We start from the raw sequence: 21,714 nt of genomic DNA on the forward strand, positions 1-21,714 counted from the left end.
TGTATTTGTGAGCCCAGCTTGGGATTCACCCCACTGCCGCCCAATCGCACCACTGCTGCCACATCATATCGCCTCGGTGCTGCCACATCATCGCCCCACCGCCACCCAGTCGCCCCACTGTCACCCAATCGCACCACTGCTGCCACATCATATCGCCTCGGTGCTGCCACATCATCGCCCCACCGCCACCCAGTCGCCCCACTGTCACCCAATCGCACCACTGCTGCCACATCATATCGCCTCGGTGCTGCCACATAATCGCCCCACTGCCGCCCAATCGCCCCACCGCCACCCAATCACACCACTGCTGCCACATCATATCGCCTCGGTGCTGCCACATCATCGCCCCACCGCCACACAATCGCCCCACTGTCGCCTAATCGCACCACTGCTGCCACATCATATCGCCTCGGTGCTGCCACATCATCGCCCCACTGCCGCCCAATCACACCACTGCTGCCACATCATATCGCCTTGGTGCTGCCACCCAATCGCCCCACTGTCGCCCAATCACACCACTGCTGCCACATCATATCGCCTCGGTGCTGCCACATCATCGCCACACAATCGCCCCACTGTCGCCTAATCACACCACTGCTGCCACATCATATCGCACCACTGCTGCCACATCATATCGCCTCGGTGCTGCCACATCATCGCCCCACTGCCGCCCAATCACACCACTGCTGCCACATCATATCGCCTTGGAGCTGCCACCCAATCGCCCCACTGTCGCCCAATCACACCACTGCTGCCACATCATATCGCCTCGGTGCTGCCACATCATCGCCACCCAATCGCCCCACTGTCGCCTAATCGCACCACTGCTGCCACATCATATCGTCTCTGTGCTGCCACATCATCGCCCCACCGCCACCCAGTCGCCCCACTGTTGCCCAATCGCACCACTGCTGCCACATCATATCGCCCCACTGCCCATATCGCGGCTCTAACCGGTACACAACACGAGCTCACAGGACCGGTTGAGTGGTGTGGTTTCTTCCGTTACTATCCACCCTTTGTTTGAGGACAGCTAATGTTTTGGTTTTGATGCATGAACTGGACCGTGTGTTGCGTGACGGCGTGGAAGCTGACCGTTGTCTCCTCCTCCGAACGACCAGACCACGCGTCCGTCCTGAGCCACGGCGATGGTGTGCGAGCTGCCACACGCTGCCTGGCCCACGCCACTGATGTCCTTCACCAGCGTGGGAACGTTCCGGCTGTGACTGTCACTGTGGCCTGGAAACAGAAAGAGCCAAAAAAAAGATCCACCTCATGAAACACCTTGGGGATGAACTGGAATGTAGACCGTGTCAGCAAGTGAAAGCATGACGTGGGCGTGAAGGGGCGTACCGAGTCGTCCGAAATCTCCCTCTCCCCACGTGTAGAGCTCTCCGTCGTTGGTCACCGCCGCACTGTGTCTGTATCCGGCAGACACACACACCACCACCTAGCAAGGAATGGAAAACACACACACACACACACACACACACGGCGCATGAGACCGGGCACTGGATTTCCCCACGGTCACCCAAACACTCCACTGCTGCCCGCTGGTACTAGAGAGAGGAGACGTTTTCTGTGCTTACCTTCCCCAGCAGGGGCCCCTGTATGATTTTGGGGTATTTCTGGGTGGCGCTGTTCCCGTGGCCCAGCTTCCCGTAGTCCCCGTCGCCCCAGCTGAAGACCTCGCCCTCGGCCGTGACGGCCAGCGTGTGCCCGTCCGAGCCCTTGGACGACGACACCTTCCTCATGCAGCGGGGAGGATCCAGCGCCAGCTTCTTGGGGACGGACTGGTTGTTGGAGTCCCCGAGGCCGAGGCGCCCGTAGCTGCCCTTACCGCAGGCCCTGACCGAACCGTCGGACGACACGGAGAACGTGCAGTACTGCCCCGCCTCGATCTGCACGCACAGCGCCGGTGATCGTTAGACACAGAAGGGTGAAGCTAGGAGCTTAGAAGGTCATGGAAACGTGGCACACTTGGGCATTTGGCACTAGGGTGGCGCAGAGATCCGAGACTGAATCTCAGCTGTGCTATCAGCTGGTCTCACGCCCAGCATTTCTGGGTGGAACCTGACCCACCGCAACCCTGACCAGGGTAAAGTGGTTAAAGAAAAAACGAAATGCGAGCACAAACAGTGGCAGTGTGCCAACCCACCAGATTACCAGTTCCACACTGTATGCCAAAAGTATGTGGACACCTGAATCTATTCACTAGATTTTTAAGTGTGCCTCTGGGAATCTGTGCCCATTCCGTCTGCAATGGATGTTCCAATTCATCCCAAAGGAGCTTAGTGGCTTTCTCCGGACCTGATGGGAATGGGCGTGGCTGAAAAATCTGGACGTATCAATAACAAAGCTGGGCGTCAACATTATTTTGCATATCGTGTAGTATAGCGTGTATGACTTATGTGCAGTCGTACCATTTGAGCGTCGCTGAAGCCCTGAGCCAGTTTGGGTTGCAGGATTTTCTCCAGCGTTCCCTCAGCCAGCTGGTGGCTGCTGTTACTGCCCCAGACGTACACCTTCGCCGAGCCTTCGCCCTCGGAGCCGGGGCACGAGGTGCCCGCGCTGCACGAGCTCAGGCAGCTAGAGGCCAGCGTGCAGATCTGAAACACACACAAGCTTACTATACAGTATTACGATTCAACAAATATATTCATTCTTTAATAATATCGGTTAATATTAAGGGTTCACCCCAGAATTCAGAACACTACTGTGGTCCTCTGTACGTGCTGCGGCTCTCTGCGATGATCCCCCGCCGGCCGGTGTATCAATCTGGATCAATCTGTGGTTTAAACCGGCCAGCAGGGTGTCACGCAACCAGCAGAGGTCGCCAGAGTGCACAGAGAAAAACTGTGGCAATACAGTCAAAAGTATTTGGACACCTGACTGTCAGCTTGGACGTCCCAGCTCAAAAACACATGATATTAAAATAGAGCTAGAACAACGGCCGCTGTTCTGAGAAGGTTTGGAAGTATGTCTGTGGGAATTTGTGCCCATTCCGTCAAAAAAAAAAAAGAGTGTTTGTATGGCCGGGAGCTGATGTTCAGTGATTCCAGAGCTGTTGAGTGGGGCTGAGGTCAGGCTGGAGGTCAGGTGAGGTCAGATGAGGCTTTGTGCACAGGGGCAGTCATGCTGGAACATGCTGGAACAAGAAAGGGCCTTCCCTAAACTGTTGGAAGCATATACTTCCCTTTTATATAAGTGATTTACTGTATTACACCTGTTAGTGTCCATATAGTTCATATAAATGTGCAGTTGTAGCTTAGTGGTTAAGGTACTGGACTACTAATCAAAAGGTTGGGCCCTTGAGCAAGGCCCTTAACCCTCAATTTCTTAGACTGTATACTGTCACAGTACTGTAAGTCGCTCTGGATAGCAGCTTCCAATAAATGCCCATAATGCCCATTAATACACACACACACACCCACACACACCCACACACACACACACACACACACACACACACACACACACACACACACCCACCCACACACACACACACACACACACACACACACACACACACACACACACCTCTTCGAGGAGACACAGCGCTACATGTGACAGGCTGCAGAGTCCATCGGTGTCCTTCTGAAGCACCTGAGTGTTAATGAAATCACCACGAAGACCCTGCAAACAAACACAACCAGAACGGATTTAACATGTGGGATCAATCATGACATTTTATCAGCTCCACTTACCATATAGAAGCACTTTGTAGTTCTACAATTACTGACTGTAGTCCATCTGTTTCTCTACATGCTTTGTTACCCCCCTTTCATGCTGTTCTTCAATGGTCAGGACCCCCACAGGACCACCACAGAGCAGGTATTATTTAGGTGGTGGATGATTCTCAGCACTGCAGTGACACTGACATGGTGGTGGTGTGTTAGTGTGTGTTGTGCTGGTACGAGTGAATCAGACACAGCAGCGCTGCTGGAGTTTTTAAAACACCGTGTCCACTCACTGTCCACTCTATTAGACACTCCTACCTAGTCGGTCCACCTTGTAGATGTAAAGTCAGAGACGATCGCTCATCTATTGCTGCTGTTTGAGTCGGTCGTCTTCTAGACCTTCATCAGTGGTCACAGGACGCTGCCCACGGGGCGCTGTTGGCTGGATGGTTTTGGTTGGTGGACTATTCTCAGTCCAGCAGCATCGGCACAACACACACTAACACACCACCACCATGTCAGTGTCACTGCAGTGCTGGGAATGATCCACCATGCTCAGTGGGGGTCCTGACCATTGAAGGACAGCATGAAAGGAGCTAACAAAGCATGCAGAGAAACAGATGGACTACAGTCAGTAATTGTAGAACTACAAAGTGCTTCTATATGGTAAGTGGAGCTTTTATTGTTATGGCTGATCGGTGTATATTGATTATAAGAACAGACTCGGCGGTTAATGCGTGTAAACGTTTGTGATCTGGATTTACAGACGGTTCCAGAACCTTCCGTTCCTGATCTGTCCCGACAGTCTGTTCTAGAACAGCGCTCGCGCTCGCCATCGATTCCGGGTTAAATAAGTCTGAGCGGAGAAGCAGAGCACCGAACCCGGAGGCTCTCGGAGCCGGGAAACCGGCCAATAACTCACGCAGACGGAATCGGATCTAGGGCGAGGAGGACGGCTCGGGCGTGGCCCGCGCTCGCCGGACGTCTAATGCGGCGGTTAACGGGAGAGGATTAAGTGCTCTGCTGAGAAGAACAGGATCCATTACGGAACACGACTGCTGTCCATTAGCGCCCGGCCACTGATGAAATTACGGATCACATACACACGACGCTGAGCGGTTTATTAGGAACGCCTCTCTGCTACAGATAAACTTTGTGGGTATACAATGACTGACTGTAGCACATCCGTAATCCATGTATCAATCCAAAAGGTCCCCCACCAGACCCCCACCGATCACATGGAGTGCCTTGTTCTAGGAACAGTGTATTAGGTACAGCAGGGTTGTTGGGATTTTTGTTAAACATACCCACAAGAGGCCAAAATTGCAGCAGCCATGAGGGACCCAATCGACCCCCCTTCCCTCAGGCACGGCCAATCGATAGCGGTTCACATATGACAGTTTGGTTTGGACGCCCCTGATTTATTGGAAAGTAAAATTGGGAAGCGACCCCGTACCGAGCAATGCCTCATCTGCTGCAGGATCTGAACGATGAGCTCGTAGCCGACGCCCAAGGGTTCCGACGACGAGGCGGCCAGCGCCACCTCCACCCACTCCAGCATGAAGCGCAGGGCTCCTCTCTGCACGGCCACGCCCAGCAGGAGCTCCAGCGCCAGGCGGCGTCCGGCCCGGTCCGCCCCCCGTCCGCTGGCCGCCGTCTTCTTCAGGAAGTTCCCGACTTGCGCCAGGCACTCCAGCCCCACCGACGCCATCTTGTTCTCGTTGGCCAGAGAGAGGGGAGGTAGAGCCGACAGCACCGACTGGGCGGTGCCCAGCACGTCGTTGCAGAGCGCCACGTCTTCGAGGTTGCCGCGCTGCCAGTTCTGCCGCAGGAGGGCGAACAGCAGACTCAGCCCCGTCCGAACTCCCATCTCGATCAGCACGTCCGTCCCAGAGGCGGCACGGGCGCTGGCGCCTGACTGGTACAAGTCAGAGACGGGTTCTACAGCGCCACCGTCTCCTGTACACGAGGCGGCGGGCTGCGGAGGGGGCGGGTTGCGAAAGCGGTCGTGGTACTTGCTGTGGATGGCGTAGTAGATCCGTTGCAGTGCCACCAGTCTGTGATGCAGGGAGACGGAGAAGGGCCAGTGGGCGAGGACCCGATGCCCGAGGCAGCGCTGGCTGCGCAGCAGCGCCCGCAGGTACTCGTCACGCTCCTCGTTGGCGCCGGAATCGTGCTGGAAGTCAGGAAGACGCGGACCCAGGAGGTCCTGGACGGGCAGGGCCAGCGCCAGCGCCTCTTTGTGGTGCAGCAGCTTGGCGTAGAGAGAGGCGGCGCTGGCGCGCGTGGCGGTCTGGGTGCTGTCCTCCGCCGCCCAGGAGCTGTTCAGGTGCTCCTGCCACTTCAGCATGACGTGGGTCTGACAGGGCACCATGGCTAAGCATTATCCACAAACACACCCGGCGGGCACCAGCTGGGGAAACAGGACACAAAAAGAGGGCACGGTTTAGCTCAGACACGTTCTGTAGGTGCGCCACCAAAACCAGTCGCTTTCTGGTACTGGTTATGGGTGGCATGGACAATCATATCGTACGGGTGCAGCACAACTCCAGGTTTCTGTTGACCTGGGTTCAAACCTGGCATCTGATTACTGTCCATGAGCAGTGTGGCACGTTTTCTTTACTATCTCCTGGTACTTTGGTTCCCCCCCCCAACCTTAAAAACATGCAGAAGGTGGATTGAATCTGTACTAAAAATGTGTCCTTCTTCTACACAATAAGGACAAAAGTATTGGGACACCCCTTCTAATGTATGGGTTCATGTCTTTCAATCACAACAGAAAATGGCATGCTTTCATTTTAACTTCACAGAAACAGTTTAGGGAAGGCCCGTCCCTGTTCCTGTGCACAAAGCTAACTCTGGAATGAACCGGAACGTATGGAAAGGGCACAAATTCCCATAGACATACTTCAAAATCTTGTGGAACGCCTGCTTAGCTGCTTTTATAGTACCATTTTAATAGCATTTGTTCTGAAGGTCAGGTGTCCAAATACTTCTAGCCAAATGTTATATTATAATAAAGTATTTTGTATTTATTATTTCTAAATAATTGTTTCTAATACCTGTTTACACTCTGCTCTACCACTCCCAGTCCTACCAGTATCACGAGCCAACTGGCTGTTACTATATTGAGACGCAACCCAGACTCTCCATTTCGGCTGACCTTAGTGGACGGACCCAGTGACCTTCTAGCTGAGAAAGAGTTCCTGGTGTGCACGCGTCGAAATAATCAGATATAATACGGCCGTCTATCAGGCTAGCCCACCGCCTCAGAGACACGGGTTCGAATCTCAGCCCTGCGAAGGATTGGCGCCCAGTATTTCCCGGCGTAAACAGACCCAACTTTCAGTGCTTGACCTCTCGGGCTACAAAAATAAAGACCTTTAGCTCTTGAGTTTGAATCTCAGCTCTGCGGAGACACGACTGGGGTCTGAGAATGAGGGGCCAAATGGATTCTGTATTTCTGCTGCCTCTGCTGGCTGGTCGAGGTACTGCACTGAGATGGTGAATAATGGAGAGCGGTGCCTGACTCTACGTATGCGATACTGATCCCTGAAAAAAAGCGCTTGGCTACCACATACGTGTCGGTCCGGGTCCTTTCTGTGTGGAGTTTGCATGTTCTCCCCGTGTCTGTGTGGGTTTCCTCCCACAGTCCAAAACATGTCAAGTTAATTGGAGACACTAAATTGCCCTATAGGTGAATGGGTGTGTGTGTATGTGTGTGTGTGTATCTGCGATGGACTGGCACCTCGTCCAGGGTGTTACTGTGTGCCTCGGGCCTATTGAAAAGCTGGGATAGGCTCCAGAACCCCTCCGCGCAACCCTAATTGGATAAGCAATTAAGAAAGTAAGTGAGTGAGTGAGTGTGTGTGTGTGCATGAACCCCTGCCGTCTCTCAGCTTCAGTGATACACTTCACTCCGGTCAGGATTAAAGTCGTCTTAGATCCTACCCATCATTGCAGGGTTTGTTTTCTCTCACGTTTTACCCACAAATACCGAGAACAGAACAGGAAATCGAGCATTACTACCAGCCTCGGTCTGTGTGTGCCGTATATGAGGGCACCCAGGACGTTAATGCACCACCACGCCGCGCTATACGGTTTCTCTGGGTATAAAAATAAACCTGGAAGCGTCCGGAAGCTTTAGGATGAGCCTGGACTGGGTCTCCAGCTCTGTCAGAGTCACACACGGAGCCTGAAGCCTTTATAAACAATGATCGTTTCTCTTCAATCGCTTATTCAGCCTGATCAAGGGCACAGTGGGTCCATCCCATTAGGGATAAATGTGCAGGTTTTATTTCAGGCCGAACTGCCGCTTTAAGATTTGATGCTTTAAACAAGCGGATTGAGTAACTCGACTGGACTGGACTTTAAGTGAAGCTGATCATCTTTCACAGGATGTCAAAATCTTGGCTACACGCCGAACCCCCTCACACACACACACACACACACACACAGATTTACCAACAGGGGTGTAAAGCAGACGGGCCAGAAAACGACTGCAGAGAAGCAGGCTGTTCCTAATGTCTATATTTACACTCTGGGTTTAAAGAGAAATAAAAACCAGGGAATTTTATTGCTGCTTCTTCATGGTTTAACATCGAGCGCCGGCCTGGAGACGGTGCTATGAAACGCTGGTGCCTTTGAATGACCAGAAATTTCCGTTCCGACCCACTCGTCACGGCACAGATCTGGCATCTGAAAGTATTTTGGCAGCACACTTTGCATCTGGCATTTTGCATCGAGATAGTTTGGCATTGATGTGGCGTGAGGATGGATTTCAATTCATGTGACTTAATCCCATTCCATTCTGTCACGTTTGTCATGTTTACAGGAATGACCACTGTTTACACAATGTTTGTGTTATCTCCTGGTACTTTGGTCCCCCTCAAAACCTTCAAAACATGCAGAAGGTGGATTGATCATGTAACAAATTATGTCTGCTCCCTTACTTACTGGCACCAACACTATGGACTAATTTTAAATTCATGTATTTCAGGCACAACAGGAATGACATGCTTTCAACTTTGCAGAAACAGTTTAGGGAAGGTCCTTTTCCTGTTTCAGCATGACTGTGCCCCTGTGCACGCTGGAGTCATTATTTAAAATAATCTAATTCTTGTTTACACTCTGTCCTACCACTCACAGTCCAACCAGTAACACGGACCAACTAGCCGTCACTACACAACTAAAGAATAACAATCGTGTCTGTGGCACACAGTAACACCCTGGACGGGGAGCCAGTCCATCGCACATACACACATACACACACCCATTCACCTATAGGGCAATTCAGTGTCTCCAGTTAACCTGACTGCATGTTTTTGGACTGTGGGAGGAAACCAGAGCTCCCGGAGGAAACCCACACAGACACGGGGAGAACATGCAAACTCCACACACAAAGGACCCGGACCGCTCCGCCTGGGGATCGAACCCAAGACCTTCATGCTGTGAGGCGACAGTGCTACCCACCGAGCCACCGTGCCGCCCTCGATATTTACTGTTATTATTAATATTAGAAACAATTGAGCACATTTAATGATGACATTTAAGGTGGCACTATGTTTTATTGTCAAGACCAAGACAAAACAAGGTATTGTGTTGTGCTTAAATGGTTTGGTGCCAAGTGGCCAGCGTTTCCGAGTGGTCCCGGACCCAGTGCAACCTTGACCACTATTTTTTCCAGATCAAACAATAACACAAAAGCAATAATGTGGGTTTAAATCTGTTACATATTTATGGATCGCAGTGCAGTTGTATAAATAGCTGAGCAGCAGCTGCAGGTCTGTCCAGCCTCTCCCACACACATGATCCAAAGTGTCAAACAAGTGGAACAACAAGCAACATTACTGTTACATTAACGATTTCATTTAACACCCTGAAGTTTGCATTTTATCTTAAATATAAAGTCAACACAGTGCGGCTGGTGCAAGCTTAATGAAATGTAGACAGAAATGGTGCACGACTGTAATACAAACAAGACAGCAGCGTTAAATCCACAAACAACAATAAAATCAACCTGACAGTTCAAATGTCAACAACAATTCACTATAACAGCTCATTATTAAATAACCCAGAACCTAAACACAACCCGTAAATAATAATAATAAACGTAGTTAAAGAGCGATCTCACCGGCTCGGTTCTCTGTGTCACTCACACCCAGCTTTACTCCAGTACTGCCGCTCTACACCGCTACCTGCGAAGCTAACGCTAATGCTAACGCTAAAGCGCTTCACATTTGTTGTGACACCTAGCCTAGCCTCCCTAGCTTTCCTTAAATAAGGAAATATTTTAATTTTTTCTACCCGCACACATTAAATACTAACAGTCAGTTCAGCCAGCACCCGTAATAATCCGCTCCAACTGATAATCCTGTTAAATAGTATAATATTTAAATAATAATTTAGTATTAGGTTTAAAGCTAAGTGTTAGCCTCTGTGCTAACCGTAGACTCCATTCAGTCTACAGCAGCGCTACACCGGTAACGCGGATCTGAAGATGCGCAATTTACGCAGTTTACGAAGTGAATTACGGACTTTTTAATTTACTATGAATTAAGTGTCACACTTATGATAAAACAAATAATAATAATAATACACTTATTATTATTGTTATTATTATCAACAATGTTGTTGTACAGGGCAGTTGTAGCCTAGTGGTTAAGGTACTGGACTAGTAATCAAAAGGTCACTGGTTCACTGCCAGGTTACCACTGTTTGGCCCTTAAGGAAGGCCCTTAACTCTCAATTGCTTAGACATTTACATATACATTTTCTGCATTTAGCAGACACTTTTAACCAAAGCGACTTACAGCACTGTGACAGTATATTGTCTAAGCAATTGAGTGTTAAGGACCTTGCTCAAGGGCCCAACAGTGGCAACCTGGCAGTGGTGGGGTTTGAACCAGCAACCTTTCCATTATTAGTCCAGTACCTTAACCACTAGGCTACAACTGCCCTAGACAATATACTGTCCCAGTACTGTAAGTTCGCTTTGAATAAAGGCGTTCGCTGAATGCTGAAAATAAAATGGAATGTTGTTATTTATTAGGATTATAACGTCATGTTTTACACTTTAGGTTCCGCTCATTACAGGACAGATAATTACTGCTTACACAAGATTCATCAAGATACATTCAAGTTTCAACGTCAAACACAGTCATGGACAATTTTGTATCTCCAATTCGCCTCACTTGCACGTCTTTGGACTGTGGGAGGAAACCGGAGCACCTGGAGGAAACCCACACGGACACGGGGAGAACATGCCAATTCCACACAGAAAGGACCCGGACCGCTCAGTCTGGGAATCGAACCCAGGACCTTTTTGCTGTGAGGCGACAGTGCTACCCACCGTGCCGTCCCACTCAGTAAAAAAAATACACTTATGTTAAAGCAAATAATACACTTATTATTATTATTATTATTATTATTATTATTAACAACATTGTTGTTGTTATTATTGTTGGAATGTATGCTGAATAACACAGATTATATACAATTTGTAATATATTTTCTAATAGATAATATAATATAGTAATATAATACATAATATAAATAGGTGTTTGACCATTTTAACATTTAATACTGTACTGCAATAATAGTAAAATTAATTACAAATAATGGTTAATAATGGTTAAAGTTTAAATTATTATTTTTTATCATTATCAACTAATACACACTGAGCAAATGTATAATTGAACAAGGAATATAAAATATGATCTAAATAATTACTGTTTTTAATTATTGTTTATTACATGTTAATACACTATCTGTTTAATATTAACACTAGTTATATTATAGTGGTATTAATATTTATGTTTAAATTTTTTAAGTCTTGTCAAGGATTGTTTGCCTCTGTCACCACATTTAAAATCAGATTGTTTAGTTTAGCTGGATGTTATTTTATAATTCTGTATCTGGTAAACATGGTGTTGTGAAGAAGGATGATGGAGAATCAGGTGGGTGGAGGTGTTTGGGGTGATTTGGAGGTGTTTGGAGAAGATTTGGATATGTTTGGAGATGTTTGGAGGAGGATTTGAGGTGTTTCCAACATGAGGTGTTTCCAATGTGAGGTGTTTCCAAACATCCCCAAACACCTCCAAATACCCTAAACCCCGGGGATGTTGTTTGGAGGGGTTTGGAGATGGTCAGAGGAGGTTTGAAGGGGTATGGAGGGGGGTTGAAGTGGGTTTGAAGGAGGTTTGGATGGGGTTTGGAGATGTTTAGGGATGTTCGGAGGAGAGGAGGTGTTTGGAGGAGGTTTGGATGTGTTTGGAGGAGGTTTGGGGGTGTTTGGAGGAGGTTTGGATGGGGTTTGGAGATGTTTGGAGATGTTCGGAGGAGGGCAGGTGTTTGGGAAACATGAGAACAGCGTGAGAACAGAAAGATTCTGTTTGGAGGGATTTGGGGGTGTTCGGAGGAGAGGAGGTGTTTGGAGATGTTTGGCGGTGTTTGGAGGAGGTTGGGAGATGTTTGGAGATGTTCGGATGATGGGAGGTGTTTGGGAAACATGAGAACAGCTGGCTTGAACAAACATCCCTGAACTGAACCCATGACATCACGCTTCACAACAATTTCAATTCCTGGATGGCAGCTTAAGCACCAAGATCCACTTCCGTTCCGGATCTCTAAAACAAGTGCGGTGTGTCCGGGGCTGCAGGAATAGCAACTGTGGTTGCCAGATAGTGTTTGTTTAAACACGTTAGATTGTTTTCCAATAGATAGATCCCTCAGAAAACTCAGAAAAGAGTTCATTAAGAGTTCTTCAGTTGAAATAAAAATATAATAAACAGAATCTTAATTATTTAAAGAATAATAATGATAATAATAATAATAATAATAAAAATAATAATAATTATTATTATTATTATTACACGTTTATTACAAATATCATTATTGTTATTTTTACCTGTTGTTAGAATTTCACATTTTGTATGTTTTGGTACTGTTTGTTCCAGTTTTCATATTTATTTCCAGCCAGTTTTTAAGCACATAGAGATTTAATTTTATATTTATTTTATGCTGCATTTGTTTTTATTTACTTCTGCCAGTCCTGATGTACATTATATTATCAACTTTCTAAATAAAATAATGATGTACTGTTAGGACAGCGTAATCAAAAGTTATGTGTTAAGAAACATGTATGGGAACCTTGACTAACGGGAGGATTAGGTTTGGAAATCATGATAATGAAAAGGTACATATTTGTGTTTTTTCTCCTGTACATTTTAATATAAAAATATTAAAATATTGTGGAATAATAAAATATAATGAAATATAAAAATATTGTGGAATAATAAATATAATGAAATATAAAAATATTGTGGAATAATAAAAAATAATGGACTATTAAAATATTGTGGAATAATAAAATATAATGGAATATTAAAATGATAAAATATTGTGGAATAATAAAATATAATAAAATATTTAAATATAAAAATATGGTGCAATAATAAAATATAATAAAATATTTAAATATAAAAATATTGTGGAATAATTAAATATAATGGAAAATAAAAATATTAAAATATGTCATAATTTTTTACTTTTGCACATGCAAAATTTTGCCCCACCTCACCCATCATATTAGATGCAGTAAATAAACATTAAAGTGCATTAAAATGTGCAGATGTTTGTACCCTGTCGAGGGTGTTTTAACTGATGTGCACTGCAGACCGTGCAGCTTTAGAACCCTATAAAAACGCAATCTGGCAACCCAGCCGTGGGAAACTGACATCGGCGGCGGTACCTGATTGAGGAAACTGACGAGTTGACGGCGCGCGCCGGGTTTAAAGCGCGCGAGTGCGCGAGGCTCGACATCTGTTTTGACCCCCGCTCCGCTCGCGCCGCATCAGCGTCATGCAGATGTTCTTGCTGTGCACCGTGCTGCTCGTGCTGGAGGCGCGCGGCCTCTCCTCCTCCGGCCCGTCCGGCTGGAGCGCGCGCGGTAAGTACGCGGTGAACTGTCCGGAGCGCTGCGATGCCGCGCGCTGCGGGGGAACGCCGGGCTGCGCGCGCACGGTGCTGGACGACTGCGGCTGCTGCAGGGTGTGCACCGCGCGCCGTGGGGAGCACTGTTACCGCACCGTGTCCGGTACCCACGGGGTGAAGTGCGGGCCCGGGCTCCACTGCCACTTCTACAAGGACGAGGACGAGTACGGGGACGAGTACGGAGTGTGCAGAGGTACCGAGCATTTACTGACCAGCACCCACGCACCCACACGCACCCACGCACCAATCACAAGCATCGATTCATTTACAAACTATTCCAAAAATATGTGGACAGGGTGTAAAATGCAGTGATTTTTTTAACTGACTTTGACCTGCATAAAAGAAAACAGAACAAAATCAGATGTTTAATGTTTTACCTTAAATTAATATTTACTAACTTTAAGTATTTATTTTTTCTAAAATCAATGCCTGCAACATATTCCAAAAAATATGTGGACAGGATGTAAAATGCAGTGATTTTTTAATCCAATTTGACTTGCAATGCATTTAAAAGAAAACCGTACAATATCAGATGTTTAATGTTTAACACGAATCACCTTTATTTATGCATTTTTATAAACATATGCTCGTTCTAAATGTCCAAAAAATTGGGACGATGTGGTAGTGCAATCGTAGAGCATCCTTTTTGAGCACGGATGGGTTAAGGCTCGCTACTCTGCCAAAATATATCAGAACAGTCGAGCAGATTAGGACCAGCCTTCCTCAATACATAAACGCAAACGTTTATGCTGTTTAACCCTCTACAGTGCATAATATTATTGAAAGGACAAGCCAAAAAGCACTACTTTACTTCTAAAGTCATTTAATCTTGTAAGAAGAGCTTTTAAGAACTGCAATAAAGTAGACATGATACTCCTAGAACGGACTGGCGACCTGTCCGGGGTGTTTCAGGACTTTTAGCCCGATGAATCGGACCCACAGCGACCCTGACCACATGACACACATTGAATGAATAAATAAATGAATGAATGCTATTGTTATGGGTGTGTGAATCACCATGAGAGTTGGGAAGCTTTATGTCAACAACCATTTGGACCTGAGCTGACCTTTAGGGGGTCCTGATAAAATTTTGGACGCTGTGTTGTCTGGGATAAGACACTGTTTGTTGGCGGTGTGATGCTCAAACGTTCGGCGTGTTTTGGTGCCCCTGGCATCTCTGAGGGCACCATTAACTCAGAAGGTTCAAAAAACAGGTTCGATTTGTGTCTTTAGTAAATTAATTCAATTATTTATTAATTTTTGTTGTCCAGTAGTAAAGCTGCTGTCCCATTTATATCCTGTCCCAATAAATAATGACCCAAAACAAACGGCTCTGCATGAGCTGCCCACGGCCCAGTGAGCTTTAAATCGACGTGAGATGAAAGACTTTTGTCTGTGTGATCAGTGGGAAATTTCAGTCAATCCTTAAGGTCCTCATTTTTCTTCCTCTGAGCTCCGGAGCTGTAAAGCTTGCTTGACTGGGGACAGTAAATCCTGTGTCCTAACATATTCTAATCCAGGGACGTTTCCTCTCAGCAGAAGGTTTTTTATTATATTTTTTAATTTTATAGATGTGCGATAGCTTTGATCCGTATCGACTTTCAATTGTGAGCGAATTCAGTGCAAGCAGTCAGGGGTTAAGGGCCTTGCTCAGGGCCCCAACCGTGTGTGCCATCTTGGCGCTGGTGGGGCTTAAACCAGCAACCTGCTGATCACTAATCCAGTACCTTAACCACAAGCAACTGTTCAAGGTCACAGCTTGGCTTTTCTTTGCAATTTAGTAAAGAGACCACTGTTCCATAGACTTTGTAAATAGCCCTGTTTATATGGGCACAGAGAAGTCACCAGTAACAAAGAGGACACGCAACATTATTTTAAATAACATTATAGAACTTTTTTGTACCAGGGTGTTAGGGTAGCACAGTGATAGCCCACTACTGCTGATTTTGGGGATCCCGGGTTCGAATGCTAGCGGTGCTATCGACCGGTCGGGCGTCTGCACAGACGTGGTTGGTTAATATCTGGGTGGAGGGGTGGCCCAAACAGCCTCGGACCAAAAAATGCATTCTGGTTAATCTGTCACAGAAAAAGCCAAAGCGACTTACAGTACTGTGACAGTATATTGTCTAAGCAATTGAGGGCCTTGCTCAAGGGCCCAACAGTGGCAACCTGGCAGTGGTGGGGCTTGAACCAGCGACCTTTCGATTACAAGTCCAGTATCTTAACCACTAGGTTACAACCGCCTCGTATATACATCGCTCATTTGAAAGCTGGGGTCAGAGAGCAGGATCAGCCAGGGTTAAGGGCCTTGCTCAAGGGCCCAACAGTGGCTGCATAGCAGAGTCAGGATTCGAACCCACACCCTTCCGAATGATTTCCCACATTTAATTTTCACTGTGTTCAATAAGTCGAGTTTCAGAATCTAATCTAAAACACACAGCTGTGGGTTTAGGGCCCTGAATGTCCCCCAGGGGCCCGACAGTAGACGGACTGTAGAGATATCACGACGACCGCGGCTCTAAACCGTTTCCTCTCTTTCTGTTCCCAGACTGCCCGTACGGAACTTTCGGGGTCGAGTGTCGGCACACGTGCAACTGTAAGGCGGGAGGACTCTGCGACAGGGAGACGGGCGCCTGTCTCACCTTCAAGTTCTTCTCCAAAATGGCCAACACGATAAAGACGCAGGAGGGTGAGTGACCCCTGGGGGGCTGGACCGTATAAAACAAGGGCATAGCAGCGACTTTGTGGACCACCGTTGGTGTGTTGGCAGGTTTACGTGATGTGAACGCAGGATTCACGGCGCATCATCGAAAATGCATCGGCAAACCGGTGGCAACGATGCGCCCAAATAAATGAGGATTCAAAAGGTGCAGAAGGGAGGTTTAGTGCCCTATAATACATTTAATTAACTTTACGACTTCCTACACCACCAAAATAATCACACCCTAACTGTGGAGTCCACTCCAGAAAAGGGGCGACCCAAAAAAAGGGGCTGCGGCACCAGGCGCGAACCAGACGGTTCTGAGCCTGGCATCAGGGCTTCAGAGGAAGCAGGTTGCCAACCAAGGGGCTGGCAGGTGTGCAAAAGAAACCGGGATAAATAGATAAAGTGAATTTGATGCATCGATCATCTGTGCCTCCATGCACCCTCTGCTACCAGATCCGGGAAGGCAGAAGGACGTGATTCTGTGATTAAAACACGATCAAATGTCCTAAACATTTTGTCTAGACTTCGCCCGTCACACGCCCACATGTGTTTACTTACTTACACCTAAGGGCAATTTGGGGCCCAGGTCCTCAGGACCCACTCTGCTGTGTTGGGCGCTTGGTTGGCACAGTAATAAGGGGTTTGAATATCAGCGGTGCTATCGGCCGGTCAGGCATCTACACAGGCATGGTATGGCTAACAGCCAGGTCATTGGAAGGTGCACATGTCAGTGCGCTCTCAGTGCAGGTCTCAAGCCCGGATAGAAATAGTAGGGTTAGGTCAGGAAGGGCATCTGGGGTAAAAACTGTGCCAGGTCTGGTCTGTGGTGCCCCTAATGTACGGGAGCAACAGGTAGAAAAAACCCAAAGTGATAAAGTGTGTGTGTGTGTGTGTGTGTGTGTGTGTGTGTTAATCCTGTCGTATTTTTCTCTGTAGGTAACGAGGTGGCATCAGGCGACGGCAGCAATAACAGCAGCAGCGCCGGAGACGGACAGACAGACCGGGCGGCGGCTCCGAAGCGACTGGCACCACGCTGACACCCTAACTCCCGCCTCATCTCCACCGGTCCACATGTAGCATAGTAACTTAAAAACGACAAAGAATATATTTTAATATGTTTCATAAAGTGTATAAATGTTATCTGAGCTTTTCTAAACCGTTCTGTGTTCGTTTCTGCTTCTTGTCTCATTTTGGATATACTCGGCTCCCATGTGCACTTCTGCTGGCTCGCCGTGGGCTCAGCTCCTCCTCGACACGTGTGATCCCGACGGTCATACAATATATGCACAAGAGTATCGAGCTCACAGTACTGTGACAGTGTGACTGTCTAAGCACTTGAGGGTTAAGGGCCTTGCTCAAGCAACCTTCTGATTATCAGTCCTGTACCGTGCTGAGCTACTACTGACCCTAATGGCATCAAATCCTTCTGAGAAGCTTCTCACAAGACTTTGAAGTGTGTCTGTGTGTGGGAATTTGTGCCCATTCAGTAGGGCAAAAGATGACAGTGTTTGTATGGCTGGGCGCTGATCGATCAGTCAATGTTCCGGTTCATCCCAGAGCTGTCGACTGAGATTATTGCTCTGTTCAGGATGCTGAAGTTATCAGTTATTGTGGCTGAAACACATTCATTCATTAAAAGGGCGTCCCAATACTTTTGTCTATTGTTTATTATCGTATGATTTTTATTTTCCACTTTTATCCTCTGTTAAATAAAATCTCTGTATGTTTATTGATCTGATGCACTGATTTCTGTCTTAATGTGAAATTAAACTGCACAGAAGAGAAAAAGTTTGAGTGTTTATTTAAAACGACGGGGTTTTAACTTAAAATCTTTAAAATCAACTCAAATACATACAATAAAAACACAAATAAACGAGCAGAGAGGATGTGAGTTCATTCATTCAGTCACTGTCTGTTTTACCACCGCTTTATCTTGGTCAGGGTCATGGTGGGTCGGGCAGGAGACACCCCAGACAGGTTGCCAGTCTATTATTGGGCTGTTTGTGCCAAGCACATCTGTACCTACATGCAACATACGCTGCCAATCCCGATTCCCCCAGCATTACAACAGTGTGGCCTTTAAATAGGAGAGTGCTGGTGCTAGACTGGCCTCCCTGCAGTCCAGATCAGTTTCCCATTAAATCGTGAGGAGATTTATCCAGACACAAAATTAATCATCTAAAAAACCAACACCTCTTTATTATTATTATTATTATTAATTATAGTTATTAATTATTATTATTATTAATTAAAACAATAAAAAAAAATTTACATTTATTTTAATTAATATTATTATTATTTTAATTTTTATTATATTCTGAATTAAAATAATTATATACTTTTAAAATTTATTTTATTAATAATAATAATAATTATTATAATTATTATATTATTATTACTATTATAAATTAAAATAATATTAATAACAGAATTTTTATATTTATCTTAATATTAATAATAATAATTAAAATAATAATTAAAATAAATATAACAATTTTGTTATTGCTTTAATTAATAATAATAATATAGTAATAATAATAACAATAATAATAATCATTAATAATAATAAAAATAATAATGAAAGTAATAATAATAGTAACAATAATAAAAATGATAATAATAATACTTATAATAATAATAATAGTAATAATAATAATAATAATATTAATAATAGTAACAATAATAAAAAAAATTTATAATAATAATTATTATTATTAATATTATTATTATTACTATTATTATTCCAGAAAACATAAAGAAAAAAAGAACAATTGCAAAAATTCTAAAAGTGGCATGTAAACATTTGCCCTCTTGGCAAAAAATAAGTTCTTATTGAATTGTATACACTATATGACCAAAAGTATTTGGACACCTGACCATGAGTTTGCTGGACGTCCCATTTCAAGTCAAAAGGTTTTAAAATAAAGTGACCTCTGACCTTTTCAGCTAGAACAACAGACACTCTTCTGAGAAGCTTCTCACATGACTTTAAAAGGACAGTGTTTGTATGGCTGGGCACTGATGTTGATATTCCGGTTCATTCCAGAGCTGTTGTTCTTGGCTTTTAAACTTTTCCCTCATGGCTTTATAATATAGAGCTTGCTTTGTACACAGTCATGCTGGAACAGGAAAGGGCCTTCCCTAAACTGTTGCTGCAATATTGTAAGCATGTGATTAATATATTACACCTGTTAGCACCTGTTCTGGCTGAAACACATGAATTCAGTCATTAGAAGTGGTGTTCCATTACTTTCATCCACAGCGTTATACCCAGTTCCTCGGTCTGGAATGTTCCAAAAATACCCCCCAGAAGGTCCGAAATAATCCAGCGAGCACTTGTTTATTTCCTGCGCTTCCTGACACCTGCGAGCGCGGCCCGACTTCCTGTTGTTGTTGTGTCTCCTCCGCGCATGGGAGGCCGAAAAAGCGCCTGGGATTCGTCAGGCGACCGACGTCACAGGCCGGGAGGAACGCTCGGCGTCCGGAACCGCCCGTCCTCGCCGGCTCTTTTTCCCAGAGCTGACGTCCGAACGGCCGAACGTCAACAAGGGTGCAGAGGAACGCCAGCGCCGGGTTTCACACCGCGGCTGATGTATTTACCAGAGAGGTGATACATGCCGCGGGTCCTCTGGTCCTTCATACGGGGAATAAATCAGAGCTTATTAACAACGGGATCAAACACAGTAAAATACAGGGGGAGCTGGACGGAGTGCACAGTGGAACCGACAACCTTCTGATTAACTGTCCAGGGTTGTGGTGGGTCAGGTTCCTCCGGGAAACACTGGACAGAAGGCAGGAACACCCTGAACTGACACAGCCAGCCATGTCTACGCATGTCTAATCCCACGCTGGATCAGGGTTCGAATCTCGAGCATTTTAGTGATTGTGTGCCCCAGAGCTTAAAGCCTCAGCTACCGGATGCCTGGTATGAATCGGAACGCCGACTGCTAGACACTTTGCCACTTCAAGTATCCCATTTACAAATCTACCCCCCCCCCCCCCCGTGCCTGTAGACCCCCCACTGACCAGATGTTCGGATGCAATGACGCCAACATGTGTAGTAGGTGCAGGAGTGTTGTTGGGATTTCTCACTGACCTCTTTATTAGGATCACCGATTCTCCTCCCAACAACTATGCTGTACCTAATGCACTCCTCCCAGAACGACACACACCACCGTGTCATTACTATGTTCGTGTTTTTAACATAATACTGAGAACGCTCCATCACCCAAACAAATGAGGTACATGGGGGTGACAAGGTGTACACCTGTCCTACTGTCGGTAATTGTATACCCACACGGTTCATCTGTACGGTAGGTGTGAATATAAAGGTGTTTTACAGCTTTAGAGATCAGGGTTTGAGCCAGATAATTTATTACTTACACTATATGGGCAAAAGTATTGGGACACCAGTTTTAATTTAGGAGGGATTCTTGCCTAAACAGCTAAACATCCACAGCACTTTATAATGCTCTCTCCACCATGTTTCACAGCAGGGTTGTGAGTTTTAGGTGCTGGTGTATAGTGGATTTAACGTCTTTATTTGTCATATATAGAGCGCAGGGTCAGCCATTGGTTGAGAGGGTTAAGGGCCTTGCTTGAGGGCCCAACAGTAGCTGCATGGCAAATGTGAGATTCAAACTCTCAACCTTTTGATTGATAGCACAAAGCTTTATTCACTAGGCTCCCACTGTTCCCTGTCGGCTTTTTCAGAGGGACATTGGGACTTGGTGTGATTTTTGCAGGACACCAGCGTTCCAGCGTGGAAACGTTGGCGTGATGCGGTCCTGCCGAAACGACACGAGAGGCATTAAGGAGACGAAGTTTTTTTTTCCCCTCCCATGATCCCCCGGAGAGCCGGAGAGTGCTGAGTCCACGACCAAACAAAGAAGCGGCTCTCAATAACAGGAAGGCCGTGGTGAGAATTGCCCGTTATCGTTCCCTTCCCGAACACGTCAGCGCCGCCTCTCCGAAACAAAGGTGCGCGCAACACCTAGTAAATAAGCCTGATTTACGGCCCGCGGCGCTTGTTTATTAGCCGGACCGCCGCGCGGGATCTTCTAGGAAACGGAGCGATCGGGTCTGGGTGATCCGCTCCACGAACAATGAATCGGATATCTAAATCTGGGAATGATCGAGGGGTGAAAATGACTGATTAGGAGTTTGGAATTCTGCAGCGTTCCCTCGATTCTCACAACCGTGCTGGAAAAACAAAGAGGAATTTCACTTCTTTGAAGGAGCGCTGACGCAACCGTGCCTGAGTAACAGGATGGACATCGGGTCAGGGGTCATAAACTCCAGATAGGGTGGACTATGCTCCCAAAAAACCATTCC

General features: G+C 46.3%; 2 protein-coding genes across 2 annotated transcripts in view; one reads left to right on the forward strand and one right to left on the reverse strand.

The window, feature by feature from the left end:
- LOC134330813 (probable E3 ubiquitin-protein ligase HERC1) overlaps nucleotides 1-9,971 on the reverse strand; it is a 63,279-nt gene extending 53,308 nt beyond the window's left edge. Inside the window, exons 1-7 of the mRNA XM_063012077.1 lie at nucleotides 9,814-9,971; nucleotides 5,137-6,093; nucleotides 3,541-3,636; nucleotides 2,424-2,609; nucleotides 1,590-1,901; nucleotides 1,354-1,450; nucleotides 1,096-1,239 (exon numbers count right to left, since the gene is read on the reverse strand). Coding sequence (XP_062868147.1) covers nucleotides 1,096-1,239; nucleotides 1,354-1,450; nucleotides 1,590-1,901; nucleotides 2,424-2,609; nucleotides 3,541-3,636; nucleotides 5,137-6,054 — 1,753 coding nt within the window. The 5' untranslated portion in view covers nucleotides 6,055-6,093; nucleotides 9,814-9,971. The remainder of the gene's footprint in view (nucleotides 1-1,095; nucleotides 1,240-1,353; nucleotides 1,451-1,589; nucleotides 1,902-2,423; nucleotides 2,610-3,540; nucleotides 3,637-5,136; nucleotides 6,094-9,813) is intronic.
- A 3,570-nt stretch (nucleotides 9,972-13,541) lies between these two features.
- On the forward strand, nucleotides 13,542-18,130 carry esm1 (endothelial cell-specific molecule 1). The gene is made up of 3 exons (XM_063012078.1): nucleotides 13,542-13,866; nucleotides 16,222-16,362; nucleotides 17,317-18,130. Exons 1-3 carry the CDS (start codon nucleotides 13,542-13,544, stop codon nucleotides 17,415-17,417), a joined length of 567 nt encoding a protein of 188 aa, XP_062868148.1. The 3' UTR covers nucleotides 17,418-18,130.
- Nucleotides 18,131-21,714: the final 3,584 nt, after the last annotated feature.

Source organism: Trichomycterus rosablanca, chromosome 16 (assembly GCF_030014385.1).
Source record: "Trichomycterus rosablanca isolate fTriRos1 chromosome 16, fTriRos1.hap1, whole genome shotgun sequence".
Taxonomy (NCBI): Eukaryota; Metazoa; Chordata; class Actinopteri; order Siluriformes; family Trichomycteridae; genus Trichomycterus; species Trichomycterus rosablanca.